General features: G+C 41.0%; 1 protein-coding gene across 1 annotated transcript; it reads right to left on the bottom strand.

Annotated features, from left to right (window-relative positions):
• Window positions 1–857: 857 nt before the first annotated feature.
• On the bottom strand, window positions 858–21,372 carry PLPPR1 (phospholipid phosphatase related 1; the record flags this gene model as incomplete). Its single annotated transcript, XM_039383811.1, has 5 exons — window positions 858–2,385; window positions 4,374–4,505; window positions 6,010–6,186; window positions 12,456–12,706; window positions 21,240–21,372. Coding segments are annotated over 5 exons (726 nt in total), but the record flags the coding sequence as incomplete, so codon positions are not given.
• Window positions 21,373–22,447: the final 1,075 nt, after the last annotated feature.

Here is a 22,447-nt window from a genome sequence, read left to right as displayed (position 1 = left end):
TATTTGCACCTCCTTGTTTCTTCTTAACACTCATTATCTAAGAAAATACTGTCAGTGGTAGTTGAACTTCATGTTTATCTGCCGCTTCTCTGTCTCTCCCAGTATGTAACTTTGATAGGTCACGTAAAATGATCAGAACAAAGTGGAAAAAGTGAAGACTGAAAATTAGGCAAGAAAGGAGCATGACAGCAGCTCATCTTGGGTTTTACTGTCTGAGTCAAATTGCCATTTCCCTTATCTCGTACACTTAGTTCCTTTTGAGGTGCAAATGTCATGCTTCCGTCAGCACAGGGACTGTAGCACAATGGAAGGGGATCAGACATTAGAGATGCAAAACTTCTTAACAAAAATCTGAAGTGAGATCGTAGCCTAGCACAGAATGCCTGTGCCATGGAAGGGGTAAAACTTCTAGGGGATTAATCACTTTTTAATCCTTGGGCTTTCAAAAGTACCTAACTTCTATTGAATTAAATTACAAATAAATAAGTAAGCAAAAGCCCTGCTCATGCAGTCTGTTGGTTTTAGACCAGTAGAGAAGACCAGGCAAAAGTGTAAAAAAAGCCTGCTTGGGAGGGTATTTCCTAGCAGAGAAGTTGAAAACAGATTTTTCCCCCTGGAATTTTGATCAAAGTTGTAGTGAGGAACCCAGTTGTAGTGAGGAACTTATCAACGGCTCCTCATGGTCACAGAAGGCCTGCACGGCCCGAAGTCTGATCCTTATATTCCTAAGTCTGAAGCACACATCTGCAGAGTCAGAAGAAGATACCAACCTGGAAGAAACACTGCAAGACCAGACAGAAACAGACATCCCAGATTTTCTTTGTATCCCAGGCAAGTGACAGAGACCAGGCTACATGTTTGCTTTTTTGAACATTTTTTTTCGCTTCTGTTTTGGAAAAAATTACAAAAAAAAGCCAAGAAGAACCAACATGGAAATGTGAGGTAAACATTCCAGTAGAAGTACAGAGACAAGCTCCATTCTTTAAAGGAGACACACAGCAGTTATCACCATGCTAAAAGAATGAGATGCAGGAAAATCCTAGAAACAGTGAAAAATCATGTAATGAAGCCTTTGCCCCAATTCTAGCCATTGTAAATGGGCTTTTTTTTTCTTTCCCTCCCACCCCCAACCCATACTTAATTAATTGTCTTTAAAATCCTTAGACAAAGTTTTTAAATTGTAAAATAGCAGTTTTGATATAAATTCTGTTTGGCAGAATTTACAAAAATGCAGATCGCTACTACAGGCTGTCAGCTTTTTATTTTCTTTTGTTTAATTTTTTTTTTTAACTTGTCAAAGCCCCTCAGGGAAAAATACACTTTGGGGGGCAAAACAGGCTCCTTGGTTCATGCGAACTGGAATGCCAGAGAATGCCACCCTGCTGGAGAAGTGGTGCCACTTTTACTTTGCAACAGTGTCACTAGTTACCCCACAAATCTATGATGAAGTGATGAGACACTCAGAGCACAGCCTCAGCTCCACAGTGGTGGCTGTATATCCCCATAGTCAATTCCTGAAGCCAGGTTTCACCGGGAGCTTCAGCTGGGCCTCGGGGAGGAATGAGGATCTAGGGAGATGATATAGTCAGCTCACATGCTATCAGCTACTACTATAAATTTTCATGTCCAGTCTGTCTATACTGCAGACTGAGGATGTTGTTTTAGTTATTCTTCAATAACCAGCACAATCACCCACACCAGAACAATCAGGCTTTGATTCAGTGAGGTGCTTAAGAACATGCTTCAAGTCTGCCAAGTAGTCTGGAAACTGGGTGGCTAAACTGCATCCCTAGGGAACACTTAAGTAGCCCACTGAATCAAGGATGGATTTTTGCTACGTGTTGATAGTATCATTCAGGTCAGATTCCTGATCACCATTATTTTAATATGAACTAAATATATGAGATTACTTCAGATCTATGCTGACCTTACTGAGATCGGAATCTGACCCAGTGGTAGAAGCACTTCTTACGGTAAGAAAAGGTAAAAATGAATGTTTCTTTTTTCAAGATATATAAATTAAAAACTGAAAAGAAAAAAAACGTGTACAAATATCACATAACAACATCAACAATTCCATAGATGTAGTTCCTCAGTGCACACTTTAAACAAGAAAAGTTTTTTTTGTTCTTTTTTCGTTTTGCTTTTAAAGTCTGGCATAATAATATTAAAGCTGACAAAAAAATCAGGGCAAGCTACATCACTTCCTCATACAAAAAAAGTACAAAACATTAGCCTCTAACTAGACATAACATAATACTGGTCATCACAGTTACACATTTAGTAACTGTGTGTCTTGGACTATTGTACTGGAGGGTAGTAAAAAATAGCTCCGGCTGCCAATCTTCCATCTCAGGTTACTTCAGTCATAGAGGCAGAGTGGTTCTGCAAAGAGGAAAAGGCAGACACATGAACATTTGTAAACAGTTTGGCATTTACATACTTTGGTGTACAAAATGAATGAGAAAACCCTTCTCTAATAAAACCTGTCGCTCAGCTAACCCAGGGCTTTAAGACTGCAGAAGTGACTGCTGCCTGTCCTGAGTGTGTGGTGGGAATCGCTGAACTCCAGCCCTGCTGTTATTAACACTCACTAACAGGATGGAAAACCAAGGTGGGACTTTTCCAACATGGACTTTCAAATGGGACTGGGTCCTGTCCAGAGGGACAGGTCTGCAGAGGCTCAAGTGCTTCATACAGTCACATAACCAATACAGTGGATCTGTCCTCAGGAGAGACTAGAAGACTGTGGTTTGGCTTCATCTGATGGGTGCACACGGATTCTGCACACTTTGATCCTAAGGAACATAAAGAACTTAAAACCGTATGGAGGTGGGTCAATATGCCAAAACACATGCAGCCACAGACATGCAGCAACAAGAAGTCCTCTGTAGGTGGCAGTGTAGATTTAACCTTCCTGGGAGCCAATGTCCAGGACTCGTGGCCTGGGAGCCAATGTCCAGGACTCGTGGCTGTACTAAGTCATCCTTTTATCATGCTGCCTCTGCAGGGTTTGTGTGGGTGCAAGGCCAAACGAGATTGGGGATAGATGCAGAAATCTGCACAGAGAAGGACGTTGTACCTCCTATACCTGAAGAAACAGTAAGGAGCATGTGCTCCCAAAGACCTGTTCATACTATCTTCAGAATAGGATCACATTTTCCCCAATCTACTCCTGCACTGTAGATGTATGGTCATGTAGAGACTGCTACCCTGAAAATTATGTTGTTGAATTATAGTAGACATCAACAGTTAAGGTCCAGTCGCTACCTGCACTTCACAGCTCAGCAGCTATAAATAGCTGACTTGACTAAATTTTTCTCATAGTCTATATTTCCCCCTGCTCAGCCTTTTTGTCATACATGACACAATGCGGACATCTAAGCAGTGCTTAGTTTCTGAACTGCAAACCCACCAAGAGAACAATTAATGCACAAGGTTCTGCAGATTTAGTGGAAAGTCTTCCAGTAAATCTTTGCCCTAATCAAAATTGACTTTTCAATTAAGCAAAATATTTCCAGGCATTAGAAAACTGTCTTTTCCATTTTTTTAAAAATTCCTCTTTTCAGTTTATTTGGCAAAGAGTTTAACAGAAGTCACTATTGATCTTGCTACATGCCATGTGCAGAGGAATGACAGGCCATCTAAGTACAATTTAAAGAACAAAAAAATGACATCAGGGTATTTAAAATAACTGATAAACTACAGTTTCTCCTCATTCTCAGAACCTGTTTTGTAGGTGGCATTTGCTTGTCTGTTTTGAAAGGGCTGGGTATGATTCAGTTATGCCAACACAAGCCATTTTAAGTTAGTAGTTTTAACAGAAACACCAACAATAATGATGCTCTCGCTTGCTATTTTTTTTGCAGACTTGAAAGAATGCTATTACTTCTCTTCTGAGGACTTAGAGATAGAAAACTGTATGAGATTTTTATCATTATAGAAGATACTGAACAGTAGTAAGGATAAAAAACCTAATCTCTATAAATACATTTCTGGACAGCATAGTTTATTCTCAGGAAAGATTAAATATTTCAGACATCCCCAAAGTATTTTGGAATGTAGTTACACAGAATTATTTTTGCTTTTCTCTCAGTTTTCTATTCTAAGCAAAAGCTTTTTTATCACAAAACCATATGCAGAGGCATGTGAAATCCTACTTTTTCAGCAGTGGATGTGCATAGGGGCAAAAGATCTACAGTATTTGGTAGTTCGGGAATAAATGCCTTAAAACAAACTCTGCCTTGATTCAGATTCACTTTGTTCAATGGGCTCAATGTTAGGAATGTATGGTTAGGTATACAACTTGGTTTTAGTCTGCTGTAACAGAAAATGTGGTCGCTGATGGGTCTGGGTGAGCGGATTTACAGTACCTGTGCACTCAGTGTCTCCAGAGGACTTTCCACTCTCGGAAAAGCCATTAGTGGCATTCCCCGTGGATCTTCAGGCTTCGGTTTAGAAGGAGCTCCGTGAGTGCCCTTAAAGTTATGGACAACACATATCCCCTGTGTAATGCAGAAAAAGCAAGTGAGGTTGGTGTGTTCTGTCCCCAGGAAAACTCAGAGGAGTTAACACTGGGGTCACAACTGCCAGTTTCTGAAAAGAATTTAACCTGGGTTTTGGTTCAAGGCATCACCTGTCTCAGCCTTGGGCTACAGTGCAGCTGAATGGGATGGACTGCTTTGGGAAGTGGGTTAATCTGAGGTGATGAACCATTCTCAGTCTTTATACATTTTACATTTCACACAGCAGAGATTCCCATGTATGCTTTATCATCCCAGAACCACAGACTACCTGAATGATGCACTGTACTGGCCAAATACTCCCTTCAGACTGTGACTTTATCACTTCCAAGCTGTGAAAATAGTTCAGTGGATGGCTGCATCTCCCTCACATCTGGATAACATAATTTAGCACCACTCCTTCATACTTGCAGCAGCACTGGGACGACAGACTCACATTGCATAGGCAAGATTTAAACTGCCCTTCCCAATGGGAACCAGACAAATAATTTACATTAAAGCCAAGGAAATTCAGGTCAGAGGTTGTAGATATCTTTTTATTTAAAGGGAACATGGAAACAATTGACATGTGGAGGTTTGTTGTTGTTGCTTTTTTAAGTACAGAATAGGAAAAAAGGAATCAGTGACAGGACAATCGAGATTTAAGGGATCATTGAAACCTAATCCCTCCTGATAACAGAGATAAAGTGTCTGTTGCTGTGCAGTGGATAGTTTTGAAGCATATTTTGATTAAATGGAACCAGGCACATTTCTTGGTATCAACAAGAATGACCTGGACTGCTGGCTGTGTGAGTAAATCCTCAGCAAGAGACCTCTCACCAAACAAATCACTTCAACCACAGAGCCCACAGGAGAGCCAGGTACACTTCAAGTCTGGAAAGATGCTGTTCCTACATTCTGTGGGAAGGCCTTTCTTTGATATATTTTAATACATTTAGTTACCCCCCTTTAGGGGGTAAACAATTTCAGCTCAACTCCAAATGATGCAAAGGGAGGTAATATTGTCTCCCAGGGAGTTTATCCTGACCTTCCTTTCTACTGCATTTCCTTTATGGTCCAAAACAAAACAGAAAACCAGGACCACTGCTCAGAGCCGCAGACAACACCCTTTATCTAACATTTTTGCCAGATACAAGACACACAGTAGGATTTTGTAACATGGGGGTGTTAGAGGAGTCTCAAGCATACCTTCCTTTTGATATCAGTTGAAAACTACACCATCTTTACAGAATTTTCCAGAACAGGTCAAGTAAGAACACATACAGGAATTAAAAGAATTAAAATAAATAAAACGTACAAATGTCACCATACTAGCCTTATCAATTAGTATTCCTGATTTCATACTGTAATTCTCTCTGATGATATGTTTAACTAGATGGGGCTAGAATTAGATCTTGCAGGCCACACGAAAAAAGCATTTTTTTAAATATCGTTTTTAATACTATGGTATTTTTAAAAGGAATTCACAAGGAACTGCTGGACTTACCAGAAACAAGGCTACAGCACTGCCCAGGATGAAGCCTGCGATCACGTCCGAACAGTGGTTCCGATACTCAGAAACTCGATTCAGCCCAGTAAGGAAGGCAGCACACAGGGTACCCAAACACAACACAGGCTTGGCTAGCCTGCTGCTCTTTGTTTTAATTGTGCTTGTGATGTACATCTGAAAGGAAGGGCAAACCAAAAGTAAAAAGGGGCTCTGCCAGAAATGCATCCTTCCCACCCAGAAAAATCCTAAATCAGCAAGTGCTTTAAAAAAAGCACTAGGAAATGGAGGAAGAGGTTTCAGGTAATTCAGAGAACACTTTTAAGAGTACAAAACAGATACTGTTAAATGGTGTTGTTTCAGGATGTCAAATATCCCACTGCATTTACATACAGAACTTCTCCTGAGCTTGTAGGCCCCGTTTGTGCTCAGAAGGTGGCACTCTGAATGTGCATGACTAAATGCACAGGAGCCAGGAACTGATGTTTACACTCCTGCAGAAACTCTAACGTACAGAAAATTTGAGTGCATAGCATCTGTATCAACTAGCTACTCCAGTCTCCTAAGTGGTGTTAAATTTAAGAAAGAGAGAACACTGTGAGAAACCATTCCAGACATTTTCTCTGAAAGATGAAAGGAAACACACAATATGAGAAAGGTTTCTTTCAAAACAAAGTTGATTTTGAAAATGTAATTCTGGAGCACAAAGTTTCACTGTTCTCTGAGTATTTTTTAATTAACCCCACATGTTTCTGGCGGTTTGTGTATTTTCTAACACATTTTGACAGAGAGCAAAAGCACATGGGTCACAATTAGCAGCCAGTCATTAATTCCAGAGCCACAAAATAACAAAGATAAAGCAAACCAAGCCTGATGGCAAAACAATTCAATAAAATCCTTTTCAGCAATCAAGTATGGATGCCTGAATGATTTCCAAAGCTTTGATAATAAAAGCAAATATATCAAATACATTTGCCCAAAATGTCTCCAGATGACACACTGCTCCCCATACATGAAAAAGAATCATGAAGATACATTTGAAAAATGCTTCTTAAACAGTATCATGCTCAGGTTTCCTAATCTGATCCCTGGCTGGCTTGGCTTGGTGCTTCCAGATGCAACTACCAGCACAACTTGTTTCGCACTCTATGATCTATTTGGCAAACGTGAGCAATTATTTTACTGTATTTTAATATCTGCCCCTTTCTAGGTGAGCCAGCTATACAGAGGTCATTATGGTCTGGCACATAGTTTTGGGATCAAGAAAAAGAAATTATATCCATTCTCAAGTTCACTCGGTTCATTGCCTTTCACATATTCCTGTATTCTGCTGTATTGTGTGTACTTTAACTTTCTCCTTGTTTGTATTTCCTTTCCCTTCTCCCAGACTGGGCTACCAAATATCCCTATATCTGGGTTCCCTTCACTGGCTGCTGCTAAAAATATTAGCCCTAAACTCATGACAATACGTAACTCTAGAAGAAGGGAAGGGATGCAGAAACCACTTTTTGAAAGGGAAAGGGACAGGACAGAAAAACTGACCAGGGGAAGGCAGATATGACTCCCTCTGGGTCAAAAGGATACTTTCACCTGCCCAGAAACTGTGGTACTGTTAATTTGCTGTAACTGCTTAATTTGCCAGATCTCTGCCTAGGGAAGGGAGGTCTTCTGCCCTTAAATGTGCTATTAAGTACATAATTTAAAGGGCAACTTGATTTCTGAACTAGAACATTATGCTGTGTAATAGCATTGGGAATGAAACTCAGCTATTTGAGAATTTCCTGCTTGCTTTGTTTTTCACATCTAAACCCGAGTGCAGCATATGCCTTGGAAAGACAGCTAACAATGAGCACTAGGTGGACCCATCCCCCAGCCTTGGCTGGCAGCTTGAGCTGCATGTATCACCAAAACTCACGTTAAGGTTCTTTGGAAACAACAGGAAAACAAAAATCATTGCTACTGCGTAAATAATTACCACCCACCCTTTCACCTTGTGCACTTCTAGCAGAAGTCAATCCAACTGAGGAACAGGGAGTTGAATTGCTTTCCCATTCCCCACCAAAGCACCACTGCAGTTTACAGCATCCAAAGGAAAATCCACCACCTCTTTAAAGTAAAAACAGTCCTGCTGTGCCAGCTGTGAACAGCAGCTACACAGAGCAACCCACACACACTTGTTTCCTTACAGGTATGAGATAAAGCTGGATCTTTGGGTTACACACATGGGAGGCTTGTCTTTGTCACAGATGGGAAGTATCTGTAATTGAAGTTTCATGCATCTCAGCAAGAAAATGTACACTTAAAGAGAACATTTTTAGCAATGAGGGTAATTAACCATGGGAACAGATTGCCAAGGGAAATCTGTCCAAACCCTCATGAGGAGGGTTTTAAACAAGACAAACTGTTTTCCCAGGAGGTAGGTTCCAGTTCATCCTAAATCACACACTGAGCTCAGAAATAACTGGGAGAGCTTCTCCATTACAGTAAGAGTTCCCAATCAATGAGGCTTGATTTTTATTGTCTGGGTTCCCTACAGCCAACATTTTTTTTAGGATTCACACAGTATGTTTTCCCACGTTTAGAGCGTGGTTTCAAAACTTTCTGCAAGAGACCAAAATCTCAGTGGAAGTCTCCTTCACACAGCAGCTATTTCTGAAAATTTCCCACAACACTAAATATAAAGCAAAATTATTTATTTACAAAACTCTAAATGTCAGAAACAGAGAGGAGTAAAGAAGTGAATATAAAAAGATGTGAAGTAAATATAAAAAAAAATGAAAAAATAAACCACACATTATTTAACTATATAAATTATCTATTCAGCTTCTTTGCTGTGTTCTTATTGGTGCTGTGCTCTTATACACCCAAGTAGTGTATTTAGCCATGTTCAATGTGTGATAGTAGCATTCAACCCATGTGATTCCTCTCCCATCTTTTTCAGACAGAGAAAAGCAGGGACAGTCAAGGAGGCTTTTTTGTTTACAGGTTTAAAATAGACATCCATATATACTTATGTGTATATGCAAATATATGCATATATTTAGAATGTATGTTATATCTATAATGAGAAATGCAAAGTGGAAGAAGTCTGTCTTGTCCTTGCAGCAAAAAGTGGGAAGATTTGTGATAGTTTTACTTTCCTTAGAAAGTTCAAGATTTCATACCAATACTGGAAAATCCTGTCCTACAAGCTTTATAATCTTTTCTTTTACCGCAGAGATTTCTATAAGAGAGAAGCAGAGCCTTTGACAACTGCTGTTTGACAACTGCTTTGACTCAGTGCAGCTGCTCAAAATGCCAAGGCCTTGAACTGACCTGGGCTGCTGAAGGTATTTGCTGTGGTGTTCTCTACTATTCAGCATTTCCCAAATGTTCGAAGTTTCATGTTCAGGTGTAGAGGCCCAGAGAAGCTGACTTTAGTCATGGGATGGATTGTGCTGGCACAGCTTCCACCCCCCAAGCCCCCTCACTGAGAAATGCTGGTTAGGCCGCAGCCTTGAGGAACAGCACTTGGACTAAGCTCCTCTGAGCTTATCAGAAACACTGTTCCCAAGAACTTGTGCTGTCTAATGAGCACCTGTTTTTTAATAAACAGCCTTAGAAACTTGGGGGTTTTGCCTGAATAACAGCCCATGTCTCAAACACTGATAGCTGGATGGCTGTGGAGCCAACCCAGGACTGTTGGTAATGACAGACAAAATTCTTGATAATAACCAAGGATTGTTGGTATCAAGACACTGTGAGAACAATATATGGCTGGAGAAGGGGGGCCAGGCAGAGATAGGGCAGCATTTTTCCATGAGGAAGAACCACAACAAATACAGCACAAGCACAGGAATGAGTTGCAGGAAGTGAGCATGGACTATAGGGTGGGATTAAGACCATCAGAGACCCCCAAAGCTCTCTGTCCCAGAAAGACCTAAACAAACAGACTGTGCACAATAACTAATTTACACAGAAAGTGAGAAACCTGTCCATAAAAAGGTATCATGCCAAGCCTGGGTGGTGCCCCCAGGGCCCTGAACATCTCATGGGCCAGACCAACGCAGCTGGAATGACACTGAAACCAGGACTGATATCCCATCAGCTGAACTGATGCTGGAACCAAGACTCTTTTTCTTGGAAAAGAAAAAGAAAGCCCTTTTCTTTTGGAAAGAAAAACCTTTTTCTTGGAAAAAAAAAAAGAAAACCTCTCCCTTGGAAAAGAAACTCAAAATCATGTTTCTAAGTGCACGAGTGGACTATGTACAGAGGTTGCCATGTCTTCCTGAGATAAATCTGGGAGACTGATAAAGTTTAATTAGATGCCATTTTAATTTTTTTTGTAAGTATGGAAGTCAGGGCTGGCAGCCATTTTCTCTTTCCCCTACTTCAGGCATACAAGATGCACCTCTACCTGCAGAGAACACAGAAGTTATGCTGTGCGTTCTCCTCAGCCTCTCTAACAGGTGACAAAGAAAAAGGCCTTAATGATTAAATATAAACCCCAGATTATTTAAAAAAAAAAACCAACAAACACACCAAAACCCCACAAAGGTAAACCAATCACAGTGAGAGTGCTTTCAGTAGCAGAGTAATGAACAAATGAGCACAGAAACATCTGCAGAGCACACTTGAGGTTTGGTGATGGCAGGAGACTCCCAGATCTCAACAGACATTCATACAATGACAGACAATGTCCGTGCTGATTCCATTCTCCTGCCTACTCATGTTCAAGCTGTTTTATTTTCCTTGCACCATGGTTCAAATCTTCAGCTTTATGCAAAATACACCTATTACTAAGCAAATGTCCCATGTTTCATGTTCAGCAGCCCACATTATCATGCATATTAGAATCAGCAAGAGACTTCTCCAAAAATTGTGCATAGCACAGTTATTAAACAAAGCTAGGTCTGAACAATGCATTTCTTGTGTAATGCTCATGTTATTCCCAGCTGACAGGCAGAGAAAAGACAAGTGATAACACCTTTAGTTCTAGAGGTAGAGAACTGGGCTGAAATTGGACTGTAGGCTGAAATGCCCTAAGGGCAGACTTTCATGACCTTGTGGCTCAGAAATGGCTCCATGTCCTGGCTCTACTTGGTATCTTCCCATGTGAGGAGAAATGCAGACCCATCACAGGTGCTCGGGGAAGACTAGAGCTCAGAAACATTGAACTACCTGGGACTTAAGCTCAGGAAGGAAAAGCAGCATTGCCCTTCCGTTGTAGAAGTCAGCCTGCTTGTAGAAGACTTGCCTACCTAGGAAACATGGGAAGATGTGCAAGGAAAGTCTGTGAAAGGTGTAATTAGCCTAGGATAGAAACAGGACCAAGCCTGACCCTGGAACTTTCACCTCTGAGTTTATCATAATGCAAACAGCTGCTACAACCATGTCAAGTTTATTGTATTTCACACATGGTTGCATATTGTTCAGAAGTAATGTGCACATAATGTTACAGGCTTTCCACACAGTTTCCAACAAATCCTGATCAAAGGAGTTGCAGTTTATATCTCCATCATTAATCACAGAACATTCAGTGCAAATAGATGGATATTGAAACAGCAGCTGGTGGACTCTTCATCTTACAGTAATAATATGGTGTTTTATTCATCTGCTACCCTGAGCACAGGGTAAAATATTCAGTAAATACCCTGTCATTAGTAATTTTAACACTTTTCTTAAATACTGATGACCTACAGACAGACTCTGCCACTACTTGGTCTGGCTATTAGGGGAAAAAGACTTAGGTTAATTCATTTTAAGATCAGAACCAGGTTAAGCCCTTCGATCTTAATGGCAAAACCAACAAGATTTTCTGCTTTGTTAGTAAGATTCTTGGATCGATTTTCCAGCATTACAGAAACTTTAACCAGAGAACACAAAGGAGCAGTCGATCTGTCTCATGAGACCTTTTAAGACAGATAAGTTTCCTTCCTTACAGTACAGCGGTGTCACCTTGTCAATATGTCAACTGGGGTGCATTCCCTGTGATAACAACAAAATTCTGGCACTTTCATTAGAACCTTCAGGTCATAAACAAGGGCAGCAAAATTCAGCCTAAGTTCAGCTTCCCATTGAAGTGGCACAATTTAAATATTAAATGTTCAACAAGCACAGGAGCAAAAGTAGCAATCCAGAAGCTGTTTAAGGATCAACTTCATTTTAATGCTCATCAGAGAGGGCCAGGGAGAAGATCTTGAATGAGAAAACCAGCAGTAAAGACAAGTTTAGGACCTCATACTTCTGGAATATGCAGTGCCTCAAAAGCAATAAGCACTTCATTTGCTTACCCCAGGATTGGTAAAATGAGAGAGAGAAGGCGGTTTCCCCCTACAGATAAAGAAGAAAGCAGCCCCCAAAGCAACATTCTTTTTCTCCAAAAATCCATCGTAAGAAAAATGTGCCCATCTAGATGCACATACAGAAACCTCTCATGGAAGTCAGCAGTCATCACTGGCACCCACCGTGGCGTATAAAGCTGAGTAGATGCTCAGAGCAGCATGTTTGGATGGAAAGGATCTCCTTGCCTTTTCAATCACTTCCACATCCCCAGTGCAGATGTTGCCGTTGTTTATGAACTGGTGGTGTGCCCTGCAGTCGTTCCCAGTGTAGTTGGGTTTACACACCGTCAGGAAGTAGGGAGCCAAGTTCCCAGTCACAACCTGGCCAGCATTTACAAAGATGTCAGTGGCAAAAAGTCCAAATGCAAACACTCCTGTGAGGAAAAGTTAAAAACAGTGATTATTCAAGCAAGTTTAAAAAATACCATGGTACCTGAGAGGGGGAGACATAATAGGAGTTATATCATGTATTCATACCAGATCTGTGACAAAAAATGAGATCTCTGAACCTGAAAGAGCAGTGTAGTACTGAGACACAATAGTGCACTTACCTAACATAACTATCGAGTGTCAAGTACCTCCTGAATTTTGACTGTTCATTGTCTTGATGTTGAAAAATTAAGATTCTGATCTAGCAAGATTTGGCATGTCCTTTTGGAAGCAACCCATTGCTTTGCTCTGGAAGACATTTCCAGACAGTTGCAGTTCAGCTCATGTCACCAAGAGCACATAACCACAAATCCTACAGCATGAAGCATTCACTAGAACGTATTTCCAGGGCTGTGGAGCATCCCTTGATCAATACTGCAGTTGTCACATCCTCCACTGACTCCCCATGAATGTTATCAATACCTGCTACAGCTGCTCTGAACATATATGAGGATCCTTCACATGCATGTACTGCCCACATACCAAAGGAAAAGGACAGCACATCTGCAGAAATACCAAACCCAAATGTTCTGAAAGATTAAATCAGCTCTCCTTTTCCCCTTCTCATCACTAAGGTTAATTAAAGTGTCACAAAAACATAGAAAAAATAAATAATTGCTTCTGGTGTGGGAATATTGAGAGTCACGTATTTTTGCTTTCTCCCTCCTGTAACTGTGTAAGCAAAAGTAATTTAAATTTATAAATTAGTTGAGATTGCTATGTATTTAAGTATGACCAAGAGCTGGAGCTCCAGGGAAAACATCCTAGAGAGCTGTGGTGAAATCTTAAAATCTGGCACCACCATAATTGTTACACCTTCACTGCTTATATATACTGAGTTAGAAAAAGAAAATAGGACAGCTATAGCCTGAGACACAAAAAATATCAGAGAGTCAGCAAGATAATGCAGTGTGTACAGGCAGTAATATAAACTAAAACTATCTAAAATGGATTTGTGTGAGTGTTAGAGTGAGGCTTGCCTGTGCCAGTCATTCAGAGAGATGGTGTGGTGTCTCTGTAACATAGATCCCTCCCTGGATAATGATGGGAAGAGCCATGTCCTTGGGAAGCAGCCTGGGGGGGCTGCAGGACTGTGGAGCTGTAAATCCTCACCATCCTTCCCCAAGGTTAGGATGGAGCATCACCACAGTGAAGATGATTTTGGGGGGCTGAGTGTATTCTTTACGTGAATTTATTTATTATTAATGAACTGATTTGTGAGCATGGATTCAAAACAGAGGTGGTCAAAGGAGGAGGCTGCCCTCCTCTGGTTCTAGACTGCAGGACTGACTCCTGTCTTTTTAATGGTGTGACAGTTTTCCTCCTGTTTATCCTGCTAAGTGTCTGTGCTTAAAAGGAGAGAGCACTGACACTGCTCCTTTATTTCCTTTATCCCTGTGTTAATATTTTAAATCCACGGTTTTCCACAGCTGGCAGGAACTTCTCATCTACATTAGTCAGTACACAATCAAGTACAAAGGAAAAAGGTAGTAGGGTATCTTTTCAGCCTGGAGAAACAGCTGAAGTTATGACAAAGATGAATCTTGTTCTATATACAGCTCTTTGTTAATTTTTTTTTTTTTTTTTTGGCACAGCTTGCCTTAAATGGCATCTTTCTGATGTGCCATGCAAATTAGAAGGAATGCAGTGGGGATTATTACACAGCCTTTTACAATAGTTAGAGGAAATTTACGTGCCACGCAGTCTGGCCCTCGGTATTTATCAAGTGAGTACAAGCCAAGAAACAAGGTGTTTCAGAAAAAACTCACAGGCTTCACAAAATTATCTAAATCCCTAAGCAGTGTACAGGTACAAAGGTGGTCCAGTGTTTTGCTCCATTAAAAAAAAAAAAAGTTTCAACACCTGCATTTCCTCAGTAGTTGGTAGCACAGAACTCAACAAGTCAGCTGCTGAGGCCTGCAGCAGTCCACAGAAGAGCAGAGCATGCCACAGCTGAAACCTTTATCGCGTTCTGAGTGTGGTGCATATTGATTACTGTAACTCCTCTCTCGCAGGTCTGCCAGACTGTGCTTCATGCGAACCACAGCCATGACCACCAGTGAATTCAGCTGGCAGGAATGTCACCTTTGCAGGGTGGATTACACTCCACATCATCTCTAGAGACTTGGAGGTAGGGTTGGCTGTAATTGATTTAAAGGCTGTAACACCAGCAAGCCTGGGCAGGGGCGGACAGCCCCCCGATGTTTTTTGTACCTCAGGAATCTATCTGTTCAGTGGATTTGTTCAATGACCTGCAGCAGCTCAGCTAACTGACTAGAGCATAAAAAACACAGTGATGTGAGTGCCAGGTTTTTACAGGCAGACAAATTGCTGCTGAAAGGCTTCACAGGGAAGGCGACCAGCCCTGGCTCTTCAGGGTCAGCTGAAGTCCTTGATATAATGCCAGAGAGAGAGAATGGGACAATATGTACCTCTTCCAGACTTTGACACTCAGCTGTAATAGGAGGTGGTGTCATCCTGATCAGGAGCAAGAGATTTATCTCACTAAGCTCGCTCTGGGCCAGAAAACCTGAGAATGAACTTCAGTGCAGAACTTAGCATATGCTGAGAAAAGATGGGAACAGTGCAAGCCACATGGGAAGCAGACCTACAGCTGCTTACTAGCAGAAGGGATGGAGGTTAATTGCATTTACATAAAGCCACTCTTTGCCCTCAGCCACATGTGTCACATTGTCTGGCTGCAAAAAGAGGCCTTAAAGAAGGAGCAGAAGCTATGTTTGAAAGGACTTCCTGGGTTTTTTGTCAGGACGTGACCCTCACCTGTGTTTGTGCATCTCAGGAGCAGTCAGGAGGAGGACACTAGAAGACAAAACAGTAAGCAGAATATAACTGGGAGAGATACTAGTTTAGGCCAGAGATAGAGGGGTAGGCTCTACTTCCTGCTCCAGAGTCCAAGAAGAAGGAACTGAGGATCAGATTTGAACATGTCTTTGCCTTCAGTGACAAAGACCTTAGACAAACTAAATGTGCAAATCAAAAGAAAAAGAAACAAGGAGAAGCCTGTTGAAAAATGCCAAGGACGGACAACATGAAGCTTGACTTTCCAGATCCATCTCATCTGAACTAACACTTGCCTTGGCAGAAGAATCTGAGTATCTGGCAGCTTCAATTTTGAATGCTTAATTTTTAATTTCTCTACTTACACATCCTCCTAAATGACTGTCCTCCATGAACCCATGATTTCTGGACTCTCACCCATATTCTACTCTTATGTTCTATCTCCTATCAAGCTCTTTGTGTGGTTGTTCATCCGTGTTGCCACCTCTAACTCTATTGCTTTTGCCAACAGAGGCACTTGCCCTGAAGAAGAATACAACTCTTCTCGCACATTCAGTACAACCCTGTCTCCTCCCTGCAATTCATGCTCAGGCTCTCTTCTTCCACCTTGAATTATCTAATATCAGTCACTGCAGCTGCTAGTTGACTCCATGGAAACTCTTGCTATTAGAAGCATTTAAAATGCCACTGATTTGGAAAAAATATCCTTCACTACCACCACAACAACTACAAAAAATCATCAGCAAATCCCCTTGGAACTTGTAGAAGAGCAGCTGAAATGACACAGGGAAAAAGACAAGTAAGAAGCCAGTGGGTGGAAATGAGAACCAGGAGGTAGAAGGCCCTATGATAGAAAATCCACGAAACCCATAAGTAAAGTGACGAAAGAAACAATGCATTGAAGGGCTCATGAGACATCAGAAGCTGAGCTCTTCATTAACCTATCATCATGTCTTCAAACAAAGATATTTATTTAGGCACTCCTCTCTCCCAGTGCCCAGTCAACTACCTGAATTTGTAATTCTCAACCTAATTATCTTAGAAAATATTCATATTACACATGCACACTCATACTCCCCTAATTCCTTTTCTATCCCTATGTTTTTTAAAGCAGATTAGAGTTTCAGTGGGAAGTGTCCCTGGAAGGACTCAGGGCTCTATGGGAATGCTGATTCTCAGCCCATCTCTGAACATTTAGCTCTGAGAATCCTGTGCATCCAATAAAGCCATACATTTATAGTCCCCTGATTAAGACTCTGCTAAACCACCACTCATCATTATATCTTAAAGAGTGTTGTTAAAGGAGACTTGTATCATTAATCCATTTTACAACTGCAGAGATGGAGGTTGCAGGGAAATTTATTGTCCTGTTGCCATGACACCAGGAACAGGCTCAACATCAACCTTCTGAGCTCTCATCACCCAATCATGGGATTGGCTTTGATCTCCTAGTGAAGACCTCACAAAGCTCCAGGCTTCTACTGCCTCTTGGGTCTGCCTGCTTCACCTGTGAGTGTCCTGCCTGGAGACTGTTCCCTCCAGATATAAAAAGGAAGACACACGGTCTGAGCACATCAGCAGAAATTAAGTTCTCAGTGCAAAAAACTTTGGAGCCTCAAGACTTCTCCTGAGAGATGTACAGGATATCTTCCTTCCTCGCTGCTTTCACAACTACCAGTTTTCATCTAGACAACTGCCAACTCAGAGTCTGGCATAAAAGGGAACACGAAGGGTTGATCTGTCCCCAGCACAGTGATACTGTTTCTCATTGTGGATGTTCTTCAGTGATAAGAAAAGAGACCTCCAGGAGTTCCAGCTGTTGAGCAGTTTAGGTTAGGGGCAACAACCCCAAATACAGCTTGAGTCCTGCAGAAAAGCAGCCAGATAATAACAGAATATGCATGGTTTCACGGCGAACCTCAGATCCAAGCCAGACAACAGAAGGATAAGGTCAGGCAAGCTGGGTCCTGCAGCTGCTCAAAGAATCGACATCAGAGCTCTGTCAATTCAGAGCATCAGTTTATCTGTCCTCATACAATAAACTCAATGTATGTGTAAGTCTTGTAAACCTCTACTTGCTGAACTAAAGCCTTAATTTACTGAAATAAAGCCCTAATTTCATTATTTAGCTGCCCACTGTGAGATGTCACCATGCTTTAGATTAAGTTGTCAACAGAAGCTGATCTGCACCATTTGTTAATTGCAAATTATGCACATCCAAAGTAAAAGCCTCTGGTAACAAACTGATGAAGCACATTGCATTTCTACATATCCGAGCTACAGAGAGGCTACTTGCATGTTATCAGGGCTTTGCAAGTAGACTACTTAATCATGTGGATTACAAACCTAATATAACGAAATGCAACAATATGTACTATAGTCACCCTGCCACAGTGAGTCAGGGAGGTCTGAATCTGTGATCCTGGGGGTATGATAGCAGCTGTACATAAACAGACTAAAAACTTGACTGAAACCACTCACTAAATAATGCTAAAATATTTTGTAACTTTCATTTGTAATGCAAACTATGAAGAAGAACATGGAAGCAAATGCAAGATGGCATGATGTTAACAAAGTACTGAATGGAAAAGTACAGGAAGATAGAATGAATAAAATTACAAAATGCTCAAGATGGGAGAGGTAGAAGAGGCAGAGGCCCAAAAAACAGGCACTCTAGTTTCTCAAAGGTTCCACGCATGAACAGCGAGTTTTGGCAGCAACAACTGATGATAAAAGTGCCCCAAAGGGTGGAGAGAGGAGGGACGAGAAATGATGTGACTAAAGAAAAGCAGTGCAGCACCAATATCTCAGAAAAAAAATGCTCCAAAGCAATTGCACACCATTTGTTTGACCTGAAAATCTTTTAAAAAAATTGTCTGTGGAAGCAGCTGTAAAAGATAAAGACGAAGATGGAACAAATTGCAACATACATCAAAGTCTGATGTTTCCAAGCTAAGCCAGTTTTTTTTCCAGTGATAAAGAAACTGATTTTCTAAATACAGGGAACACAGCAGGTTTCACCAATTTAGGCTGCAGTACAGGATTTGACAAACACCGCAGCAAGGTGAGAGGCAGCCCTTTCCCACAAAAGTATACATGCAGAATTCATGCCCTGGCCAGGAAGCAAGATGAAACTGTGCTTCTGCTTCACATGGACAAAGAACCAGACAGGGATTTAATACAAAGCTCAACATTCAAGGTCCCCACTAAACTCAGGAGGGGAGGCAGTTCGAAATGGACATCTGCAGAGGCCTTGAGGAAAACAAGGAGAGAAGGAACAGAGAGCATAGTAAGCAAGACAGGGATAAAAACACAAAAAAGAAACATGGGGCTTTGATAACATTCCAGAAGAGTTGCAGAAGTTTGTTTTGCTCCACTAGCAAAGTGTAAAAAAGTGCTTAATTCTGTACACATGAAGAAAAGGCAAGAGGAGAAAAGCTCAAGTCTAGCAACCAAATCCAAAAGATCCCATGGAGATAGTATGACAAGGGTCCTTGTCTTTCACAGGACCAAAAGACAGTTTGGAGTTTCCCTTCTTCTTTCTCTTTCCTTATAAAATCTAAATGAATGTTCAGTGAAGTATCTACAACTTCCTGCTTGTTTTGTGGAAAGCACATTTAGCCTACTATTCTTGAAACCCCATCTCTTCCCAGCAACTCCAGTTACCAAGTTATAGAGGGAGAAAAAGCCTCTTTGCCTTTCTAAAATTTGGGAACAGCAACTTTCATAAGTTGTCCATGATGTGCCTTGTAGGGTCAGACAGTACTGTTCATTTTTTCTGACACATAAGCACCTAGACAAATTGAAGGATTTTTCCTCATCCTTTTCAGTAATATCAACTGTAATGACTTCTAAGGCAATATTCCAAGCAGTTAAATTGCTACTTTTTGCAGGTGCTCAGCAAGACTTGCTCAAACATCTGGGCAAAAGAAATCACCAGATACGGATGAATTTCAATGAATTAGTACCAAAACTAAACTGGCAGCAAAATTCTTTGCAACAAGCCACCCTGCTTGCTAAGGTATCTTGGAAGACAGCCTACTTAATCAGCTCTGTAACTTTTGGCCCTCAAGTTTAGCAAGAGAAGACACACACAGAGAAATCCATGTATAAGCAACCTGGTCATCTCTGTAGAGCCAAGCACCCTGGAAGCCTCTTTTTGGAGTAAGCAGCTGTAAGGAGCTAACTTCCCTGGATCATCCAGCACAGGGTACAGCTGCTCAGTCCATGCCATGTTTTCAAAATGCAGGTGAAATGCAAAATGAAAAGCATGCAGTTATTTTAGCTCCTTTCATAAATTATTTCATCCACTTTTCAACAAATTCTACTTCTCTCATTTCACTGCAGAGGCAGGGAGAAGGTTTCAGAAGAAAACAAGCAAAAATTCAGTGTAATTTAAGACAAGACAAAGACTAAGCCATTTCTAATAATATTAACTTAATTTTTCTCAGGAAAACAAACATAGCTGCAAGGCCAAGATTGATTTTTCTAGCATGGTTCATATCCTACAACTCTCAGAATCCACTGTGCCATTGCTACTCCTTTTCTCTTCCACTGGAAGAGAAACAATAGCATGAATGCTTAAGAATACGGAAACATACCAAGCAAGTGCTTAGCCTCCATGATCTAAATATTTTTAGTGCTGAACCCACAGGCAAGAGTGTTTGATTGGAGCTTTACAACATGCCAAATGTGCTGAAACAGTAAAACAGCCCTGAGTAGCCCAGTGGACTCTGGTACCCTGCTTCTCTCTTAACAGCAGTTCACTGTCTGTCAATACATCCTAGAGGTTATGTGAAGTTCAAGGCTATTTTACTTTAAAGTGCATTCCTGTGTCTTTTGTTTCCATCACCAACACACAATCCAGGCCTGACTAACAAACCATAGGGTGGTTTGCTTCCACCCTAATGTTGGCAGAAGGGACATTTCCCTCCCTACCTTCCATGTATAAAGCAGGAGGCACAAAGGTAGGAGAGGGAGAAGAAAAACCATTGTTCTTCCTCCTTTGCAGCATATATTTGCTGAAAACCCTAATGCAGGGTAAGACTGTCAGTTCCATGCATGAACTTGAGACTGCTGATCAACAGTATGAAGAAGGTAAAGTGGTTTTCAAGCACCATATAAAGCAACCTCCAAATGGTTTAGTGACAGAACTTCATTTCTCAGCAATTAACTCCATGAAAGCTCTAAAAAGAAGCAAATACAATGAAAATAATAACATTGTTTTGAAGTGAGCTCTGAGCTTTTTTGCCCTGCTCAGCTGAACATTATGTGGCAGGGCTACGGATGTTAAAATTAGAGCTGAAAAGAAAAATGCCAAATAGATGAGCTGGTGAAGGCCAATTTGTAAGTAAAATGGGTAGCTTACACAGACTAGCAATGATGGGATTATTTATATAAGGATTTGATTGATATAACCTTTCTTCAAGGGTCTAGAAAAAGCATTAAGCTCAGCAGAATACGATATGAACCAGCTCCAGACAGCGTGATATGGCAAATTTTGAACATTACCTTGGAAATCCTGAGGGGACTATCCCTCTAAGGTGGAAGATGCCTGCAAAGATTTCACAGCTTAATTAATTTTGTGAGGTACTTAATATGTATTTATGTATTTATCAGTGTGTTTCATTCTGTTTTGGTGCAAGCAGGGACTAAACTTGCAGTGATCAGGACTCTTACCTATAAAACGTATTATTCTTCGAAGCAGTGGGTTCAGGTAACAGCATTCTCCAGTCAAAATAGTTTTCTCTTGAATAATTAGAGTTTCTCGGGTTGACTTGATGAAATACATGGATATCTCACCAATAAAAATCTGCCAGGAAAGAGAGAGAAACAGAAGGTTAAAAATTACACGAGCAAAACATTAAAACACAGGTGACTAGTTCCAGCTCACAGAAAGTGCTATACAGCAATGTGGCTTTGGGACATTGCACTTCCACAGTGAGGCCACACTTACTCGAGGTGAACTGACATAGACCCAGCTCCTAAACAAGAAAAGGGTCATTCTTGTGCTCACAGAGGCCCAGAGAAGCTGGGTGTGGGACCCCCCCCCCACCCCTCCCCAGGCCACACTGGGACATACTCTGGACACTGAGAAATGCTCATTAGGCCTCAGCCTTGACAAACAGCACTTGGACTAAGCCCATTTGGAGCTTATCGGAAACTCCGTCTGCTCCCAAGAACTAGTGCTATCTAATGAGCACCTGTTTTCTAATGAACAGCCTTGGAAACTTGCTTTTCTTGCCTGAATAACAACCCAAGTGGAATAATATTTTTGTTGTTGAACCTTAAAGAAAGATGCCAACTCATTACAGCCAGGAGGGAAAATTATTATGACTAAAGCCAACTCTCTTGTGACCCTATAAACAACAAAGTGGGGGCTAAAGTGGTATGTCTCAAACACTGATAGCTGGATGGCTGTGGAGCCAAAACAAGGACTCCCGATAATAACAGACAAGAATTGTCAGTAATAAGCAAGGACTGTTGGTATTAACACGCTATGAGAAAGAATAAGATTTGACTAGATGTCCTGTTTTGTTTATCAAAAATTAAGTCCCCAGGGAACCATTTATCATTATGTTAGCCATGTTTATGTATTACATATCTCTGTATGATCAGAACATTCATGCTTTCTTTAAAAATAATAGCTGCTTCCCATAGGAGTAGTATTACTATTTCTTTGAGTACTCACAATTAATTTACTTCTGTTGCACTGAAGTCTATCTGCCCTCACTAAAGCTAGATTGAATTTAATCACAGGCTTTAGAGGCAACAATGGTCCACACACAGAAGGAACTTCTGAAAACATCACCTACCATGCTCTGTCAGCAGGCTTTATAAGGGGAAACTGGGAGCTTTTTAGAAAGCGAGAGTTTGTAATGAAAGTC

The sequence above is a fragment of the Pipra filicauda genome, unplaced genomic scaffold (assembly GCF_003945595.2).
Source record: "Pipra filicauda isolate LSUMZ 115617 unplaced genomic scaffold, ASM394559v2 scaffold326_size819446_pilon, whole genome shotgun sequence".
NCBI classification, from domain to species: Eukaryota; Metazoa; Chordata; class Aves; order Passeriformes; family Pipridae; genus Pipra; species Pipra filicauda.
The sequence above is the reverse complement of the archived record's forward strand: the minus strand, read 5'-3'. Positions and strand labels throughout refer to the sequence as shown.